At 28.8% G+C, this 8,801-nt stretch overlaps 1 protein-coding gene across 1 annotated transcript in view; it reads right to left on the bottom strand.

Annotated features, from left to right (window-relative positions):
* Positions 1–1,811, bottom strand: part of LOC111635809 (girdin-like) — a 26,485-nt gene extending 24,674 nt beyond the window's left edge. Inside the window, exons 1-2 of the mRNA XM_023380899.1 lie at positions 1,624–1,811; positions 1,489–1,558 (exon numbers count right to left, since the gene is read on the bottom strand). Of these exons, the coding sequence (XP_023236667.1) occupies positions 1,489–1,558; positions 1,624–1,712 (159 nt within the window). The 5' untranslated portion in view covers positions 1,713–1,811. The remainder of the gene's footprint in view (positions 1–1,488; positions 1,559–1,623) is intronic.
* Positions 1,812–8,801: the final 6,990 nt, after the last annotated feature.

Below are 8,801 nucleotides of genomic sequence, written 5' to 3'. Positions count from 1 at the left end.
GCGGGACTCTGGTTAGAAAAGGAATTGTTGGCGATTGGAAAAATCACTTTAACGAAGAACAAATTCGGATAACCGATTATGTAGGAAAAACATATTAACCTATCCCATGTTGAAATTTTTCTCCGTTGCGTGTCGCTTCGCGTTGAATTTTCGTCGATGTTAAGCCTAATGTAAACTTTTTAAAATAATAATCGTGGCTTTTGTATCGTTAAAAATTATTTCTTTATTTTTTACAAACGAAATAAATATATTGAAAAATATAAAAACAAAAAAAATTATACTTTAGAAGTTGATCTAGTATCAAAAACGTTCGATTGAGCATGACACACAGAAAAACACCACACAAAAGTGCCAGTGCTGCCAGCTAAAACACACACATCAACAAAAAAACTATTGGAGTAGCCCAAGATATAGCCACAGATTGCAGCGCCACAGCACTAGCGAAAATTTAAATTTGCCTACTGGAATTCTTTCGGATAACCGACTTTCGGATAAACGACGCTCTACTGTAGAATCGTGACGTCAACAACAAAGACGAGATCGTTACGAATGACCAGAATCGCCTCCAGTCGTTCGTAACCATCTCGTCTTTGACAACGTCGTCATTTGTCTCTGAAAGAAGAGACAAGGGATAATAATTCTGGCTTTTCAACTGACTTTTAAGAAGTATTTCTTTAGTTTGTTCTCGTAAACTTTGCCTTTTCTTATTACATTTTAAATAAAATTCAGATAATTTGTGTGATCCATCATTTGTCTATTGATTCGAAGAATGCCAGAAACTCGAGAATAGAACGAAGGCGAACAAATTAGAACGGAATTAAAAAAAAAAAAAAAACTTGGAAAATTCAAGCATCGCGTCATATGACGTCGTGTGACGTTTCTTGTTGTTTTATAATTCAAAATTCTTGTAAAAGTGTCAGAAATAAATTATAACAGTTTAAACATAATTTTCTAATATACAGTATGTTCTATTTCGTGCTGAATATAAAACTATTGTCTCTTGCGTATATAGACTAATGAACAACGGCTGTATTCTTGAGATAGTCTACAGAGTATGCATTACTTCTTGAATGAAACAGTTTAAAATTGTTAACATTTGATAACATTGACATAAGTAAGTAGCAAATGTTGAGGAGAATGCCTTTATACTTAATACTTATGCTTAGGTAGATCTTTATCTTCCACTCTAGAATTTTAATTATAATATAAGGAGGAACTAGAAATAATAAAAATTCAAATACTGTAAATCATAAACTCAACTGATATAGGTAGAATATATGAGATAGCATCTAATAAATTTTATGTACCTGTACAGTACACCATACATTAACCGTAACAATAACGTTTATTAAAAATTATTTGTAGAGCTTTAAAATTATGTACACTTTATAATAAAATTATTTCAATAGTGTGTGATAAGTCCTCCAGAGAGCCAAAAATTATTTTTAACAATGTATAATTAAGTAATAAGAAGAGAGTAATGCTTACCTTTTCAATATTTGATTTATCTATTTCAATTTTTTCCTCTTCATCTTGACTTTTTTCAAATTTACTGTCACTATTGTAAATGTAATTATAAATATTATTCTAAAATGTTGATTTGTTTGTTGTAATGATACTTACACAATTGAATCAACTGGAGGAATTATTACTGTTTTAAACTCTTTCAAATTACTTTCAGATTGTTTTTTCTGAATTGCTTTAATACTCATTTTCTTAAAAATGTAACAAATTATGTAAATAAGTTTTTAGTAAATTAAATTAAGCAAAACGAAAACTGCTCTTTGAATAACGAACACGAATATTTTAACTTTCGAATTAGAATTAACGAATTTGAATTTACGTCATAAAACGTATTGAAATAGTTTCAATAAAGTTTGCAAATTTTAACGAAATTTATTTTATAGTAATATTCTACAGATGCATTTGATCAAACTGTTATTATTTGATGATCATTATTTATAAATATTTTTTTTACTTTACAGAATTTTTCTTGAGATTCGTGCATTTTTTGAAATAATCTCTTTGGTTCAGTAATTCATTCGTTTATTAAAGTTTTTAAAATTTCTTTGGATATTTTATATTTTGCAAAATAAAGGCATTTTGCCACGGATAACAAAGTCTATCAAGAAAATAATTGATTTATTTAATATATAAAAGGAATTAACACAAAATCATTCTGATCTTCTTCCGTCAATGGCGGATTAAGTCTTCCAAATATCCTCTATTGATTGCAAAGTGATTTTATCTGTGAGGCTGGATCTCTCCCAAATTGAAGAGAGGTTTCAAATTTCTCTTCAATTTGGAAGAGGGGATATCCAGCTCCTACCAGGCGCGTCTTTCGTGTGGAGGATGAAGGAAGCCCTATTGGGTTACTCTGAATTAAATAATAATAATATGAAGAAGCCGTGGATGAAATTCTAAAATGTTATTTCCAGAAATAAAACCCAAATAAAACTTTAAAAAGAAGTAAGATTTGGAAAAATAGAAAGTGAATAAATCGTGTTAGTAGTTACAAGTTCTTAAGTAGGTGAAGTAGATTTTTACCTTAATACATTAACGAGGAGACACTTTGACCCTTTTTGTAAATCTAGATTTCAAATTTTCTTAGTAAGCATGAAATCTATTTTAAATATCTATATAAAAATGTAAATTTCTCTCTTCTATACAGCATATTTAATTCAATACGACGTTCGTAGAAAAGATTAAAATTTATTTTCTTTTTGTTTTCTCAAAGTATGTCAGGTCTCAAGTTCTTCGTAACAGATTAACCTGTCGGTTAAATAAATTATTATTAAAAGAAATTTAACTCAAATTTTTATTGGAAATGTTAATAATTTAAAAATAAACTTCTAATAAAAACTATTTGCTAAAACTTGATTAACAAATCATGAAGGACCTAGATTGGAATTCGATTCAGACTAAAGTTTTCTTGGATAAGTCAGATCGGGTTTTGGTCACTATTTTCACCTGTACTACCTGATTACTTGTAATCGGATAAACAAATAACTTATAAATCAAGACATTCAGAAAACTTATTACAGTCTCGTGCAACAAATCCAAATTTGTCTATTATGATTATATACTGTTGATAATTATATTTTTATTATCTTTAAATTATTTGAAAAATAGGCTAATATTTTTAAAATTATCAACACATATTACATAAACATAGAAATTAATATTTTGGATAAATTATTTTGTAAAATATTATAGAACATAATTTTAAAATTAACAAATCAGAAATCCAAATATACAATAGGCCTATATATACATAATGTATTTTTTTAAGAATAAAATGCTAGATCTTATACTATTAGAAATATCACATAAATTTATTATTGTATTTTACTAAAGAAATTATTAAAGTTTTTGGAGTCTAGTATGTTGCCTTTCATTTTTAATTGAGATCACCATAGATAGGAGCGTTTGAATCTTATATGGAGTCCAGAGAGGGCCTTTTGTCATTTTTTTCTTTTAATTAAAGAAATGAAATAAAAACACAGTGTTTCTTTATTAATAAGATCAGACTTAAACAATTATATTTTTTTGTTAGAAAAATAATATTAATTTATAGGACTAAAAACTATTATGGGCCTGTAAGTTTTCTTTGGGTCATTAAAAGGAAAAATTCTTAGCTCTCTCCTCTCGACGGCCCTGATCGTAGGCGTTAATAAAATTGGTATAGACTATATGAATTATGTTCGTCCAGCTAATAACCGACCGAATAATCGGTTTCGATCACCTTCAACCAAAAATTACTCTTTTGGTTAAAATAATCTGCATCGGACAAAATCAGGCGAAGCTCATTTAATGCATAAATGGCGAATTGCTATTGCTTGCCCGTGCACACGGTAATAGCGACAACAGACAGGCTTGCCCATTAACACATTCTAATTTTGTAATTTTGGCAAAATAATAATCTGTTTTATGAAAATATTAGATATAGTTTTTTGTAGAGAAAGGAATACAAACACCTTAAACAAAACGAATGTTGTGATTACGCCTTCAACTTTAAAATCTCAAACACAAGACACTAAAATCTTTATAACTCGCACGATAAAATACCGCCATCATCTGAATCAACAGATTCTGAAATACTATTTTTAAGCATACCTTTCTTACAAGAAATGCCAATATCTTTCATCACTGATCTTGCCTTATTACTACAGTAGAACCTCGATTATCCGGATCTCTATTATCCGGATTGTTCAAAATAAACAAAAATTTTACGAATTTTCTGATTTGCACTTGGCGAATTACGACACTGTTTATGTACGTGATGGAATGCATAACTTTTTTTGTTTCAACAACGTCACACCCAGCACAGTGGTTGTAAACTTTTAAATATATTTTACGTCGTAATAAAAATATAACTTGACATACGTATTTATAAATAATTTATATTCAAATTACATCATTTCTATGACCAAGAACGACGTAAGGCAAGGACGACGTATGCTTCGCGGTCCGAAGGGCCTCGCGCCTCGAAGGTTTATGCATTACTTAAAAGCCGCGAACGCGACAAAAAAATTTTACTCGTCATAAAACGATAAATAGTTTGTCAAACTTTTATTCATAAAAATGAAGTTTCAATTGCTTTTTATTTTATAAAATCCGTCTTCTTGCGCCACCAGAGGGCCTTTTAAACAATAGGTAGTCTGTTAGCGCTGGTCACTAGTAGTCCAAATTCAATACGAACGTTTTTCTTGAAAATTTGATCACGATTTAAATACAGTATTTATTTTTAATATTACCGATATATCATCGAAAAGAAAACGTGTTGTATTATCATTAAAAGTCAAATTAAAGTATTTGTTTCGATTATCCGAACTTTTCCTTATACGGATTACCTTCATCCCCAACTAGTCGGATAATCGAGGTTCTACTGTATTTGAAAAATGTAGCTAATTTACATGACGATAAACTTCTTCTTTTAATTAAATTATTTAATTTTGATTATCTAGTCATTGTTTGCTTAAAATGTTTTATATTTTCATTTCTTTAGTTTATTTAACTTTCTAAAGTGAAATTAATAGAACTGTCTGTTAGTTTTTAATTTATTTCTTTTCAATAAGAAACTATCTTAAAAAGCGCTGATCATGTTTTAGTTCATAGTTTTGAATAAAAATATGAGTTTGTTACGTTTGTAAAGGAATAAATGAATATTTTTAGTATACAAAAAACTAATGACAAAAAACTTAAAATAATTTAATAATATCTGACCTGTGTTAGTAGTAAGAATATTTTGAATTACAACTCTCAAAATATATCATTATTTTGTTCTGTGAAACTGCTAAAAATAGGATTTAATTTTGATTTCTTTTGCACTTTGAAATCAACTATGCAATCAACAAATGATGGCTTTTATGCGTAATGCTAAAACGTATGTCCATACGTCCATACGTTTTAGCATTACGCATTTTCCATACGTTTTAGCATTACGCATTTTCCATACGTTTTAGCAATTATCCATACGTTTTAGCATTACGCATTTTCTTATGTTTAACTTCGGCCGAAAATTTGCCGTTGGTCAGACACTAATTCCAACAAACGAATTGGACAATTTTCTGTTAATTAAATTAACAGAAAATTGTCCAACGTAAATTAAAACTGTTTTGTTACTCGTTTGTTAGATATTAATGCCAACGTTTTAATGGCCGTTGTGTAAATGCAATGTCATTATTATCATCCTTCCTAAGTGAAGCATAACGCTTTCTGATACGAATATCCAAAAATCTAACAGTTTAACGGATAAAATAAAAAAGTTTAACGCAACACAATTTTATAATATAAACACAAATATTAACAGTGATTTCTCTTTATGCAATTTAAGCAATGATATTAATGTCAACGTTTCTTGGAACAAACCAGTTCTGATTTACGAATTAATATTTCACTGAATTAACTAACCTATTTGTATCATGAAATGTCTTGTTTTTTAGATTGACAGTCTGACGTGCTATTTTATTCGTGTTTTATTGTTTTGTAAGATGAGGCTGAAAAAGCATTGCTGTATCTAACGTTTAAAATTTTGTAATCTTGTAAATTTGTGGATAAATAGGCCTAAATAAGGAAACATTGTCTAATCCGTTTGTTGCAACGAATGTATATTCATATATTATAACTAATACATATAAATACATATAAATTTCATGAAAATTTTAAAACGCTCTTCATCTGCATGACATACTCTATTAATTAGTTCATAAGAATTTCGTCAGTATTTTGTATTGAACTAAAGGCTTAAAAACTGTTTCTACAGCTGTTTTTCATTATTAATCTCAAGCTGATAAACTACATTCTTAACTTAATCCTAAACATATTTGTTCAAAATTTTCAAGTCGTTCTTAAGCATATATTTCATAGGACACTTTTGTTCATCTTGACCCTCTTAAAACATAATGAGAATTTTTAAAAAAATCTTTCTGAAACACCTCGTATGTATAATAATGTAATTAGTTAATCTGTTCATGAGCGACATTTTAAGTATGATTTATTCAAAAGCTTTTAAATCACGAAGTTACATATGCAATACAAAAGTGATTCTAGATTCATAGAAATTGTTGTGAAATGTTTGAGATTTCGTTTTTGTTTTTTTTTTATAGTAAAATCATTTTTTAGAGAAAATACAGTACTTTTAAATTTCATTTTATTATTTTAAGTGGAGATATGAGAATCGTAATGAATTAATCTATGTATAATTTATATTTATTATATATGTGAAAACATATCATGAAATTAACTTTCACAATACTAATCACGCATTTTATTTGTGTAAAATGCATAATTAGTACAGTACTGTATACTTTATGTATTTAAAGTATAAAATTATTTGATTTGCACGTACAGTAAAATCGCTTTTATTGGATACCTATGCCTAACGAACTTATTATAATTTTTGTGGTCAGGTATAAAGAAGTATGTAACTTTATTACAATTGAGCTATCTTAAGCGGACACTCTGCTGACACGAATACATGAAATGCACTACGATTCACTTTGACCTCTCTTAATAGGCATCGTAGATTCCCGTCGAGTCAACTTTGTTGTTTGGAGTTTCTGCAGTTATAGTCAAACTAATTCCAAAAAATCAATACTTGTGTTCCTGTTGAGTTCTTAAAATCTATTTGACTACATAATTTTGGGCTATTGTCACAGAAATTGTACTAATTTGACTAACTTGCCATTGCAGGAGTTTGTTTAGTGTCTCTGTTCACAGCAGTGATTAGGAAGCACGTACACTTTACAATCATAATTAGCAGAAACAACGTTTTTCAATGTATTGACCTATCACATCTATGAGATTGGTCGAACACAGTTCTGTGACATTCGTTCAGACCTCACAATTGTCACATCTGCCATCTGACGTCCTCTTCACTTTTTCTTTTCGTTCTCGATAATTTGAAATTTTTCTAAATAACAAATCAGCGATAGAGACAATTGCATTTATTTACAGATTACCAAGTCATAAGAAAGAAGACAGACCATTCAACTATTATCATTTATCATCAGGAAACATAATCAAGAATAAATCTAATGCTGATCCTGATAAGTTACTTGTGTTAAGAATGTCATCCACAAACTTTGTATTTGTTAATTTTTTGTACATGTTTCCTTTTCTGCCTAATGTAATTTATTTACAAATCTTTAAAAATTATTATAATTTTCGAAAATTAGTTAAAACAATGTATATTTTAGTTTACTGTATTTATTTACAGAAAAGTCCGTATAAAATAAAATAACTTCGGAATATATTATAAAAAATAAAAGTAAATGTTTGAGTTAAAATGTGGAAAAAATATGTTATAAATTATAGAACATGTTTAGGCTTCAGAGATGATTGATTAAAGTTTTATTTGTCTTATGATAAAGCCTCTGAACATTGATGGTCGCGGGTTCGCACCTCACTAACATGGGTCCACATGGCCCACGGAAAAATCCTAAAATTACTAAAACTGTAGCTCCATAGTTCTTTCAGACCAGCTGCTATTAATAATTTATTATTAATGTGGATTTTTCCGGGTTTTCTTCATATGACTAACACTTAAACAGGGGACAGTTTTCCCTGTTTAAGTGTTGCTTTGGATTATGATTAAAAAATCATTGTCTACAGTTAAGCTATCTAATAATTAGAAACCATTGTCTTCATCAGTTTCATGTTTCAAAAAAATAATTATTAAATATTCATTATCATATCGTACAATGGTTCTTGAGAGTTTTTAGGAGAGCCAAGGTTAAAATGTTTATAAAATTAATTAGAAGGCCTAATTTAATTGTCTATGTTATTTATTTTTAAACATTTTTAGATGAAACACTTATATATTCCCAGAGACTAACTGTAGTTCTATTAGTAATTTATCTCTCTGTTCGTCTCTCATCTAATCGTCATAGCTGATGACCCCACTGACAATATCTGAATAACGCACATTCCACGTGCTTTTCCTGTTTAATGTTTACCGTCGTAAGGGTTTGAATTTAAAATATGATTTATTCTTTTGGAGAATGTATGTGAAATTTAAAATTGAAGACTTTTATTCGTATATTAGGCATTACTAAAGTTTTCTCAAAATTATTACTAAAACTGTAACTCCATAATTCTTTTAGACCAGCTGCTATTAATAATTTATTATTAAAATCTTGACGTACAGCACAAATTGTCTAAAACGGAACGTGAATAAATTGAAAGCCAGCCTAAACGTGAAAAATTCGATACAGTGCGATTCTGCTTTACACAGGTTTTACTGTATTAGCCTATAACTTGCGTTTCGCGAATGTTAGCTTATATTAATGATAATAAAT

Source organism: Centruroides sculpturatus, unplaced genomic scaffold, assembly GCF_000671375.1.
Source record: "Centruroides sculpturatus isolate CEXI.00-Female unplaced genomic scaffold, Cexi_2.0 scaffold881, whole genome shotgun sequence".
Lineage (NCBI taxonomy): Eukaryota > Metazoa > Arthropoda > Arachnida > Scorpiones > Buthidae > Centruroides > Centruroides sculpturatus.
Note: the sequence above shows the minus strand (reverse complement) of the source record. Positions and strands in the feature narration are given on the sequence as shown.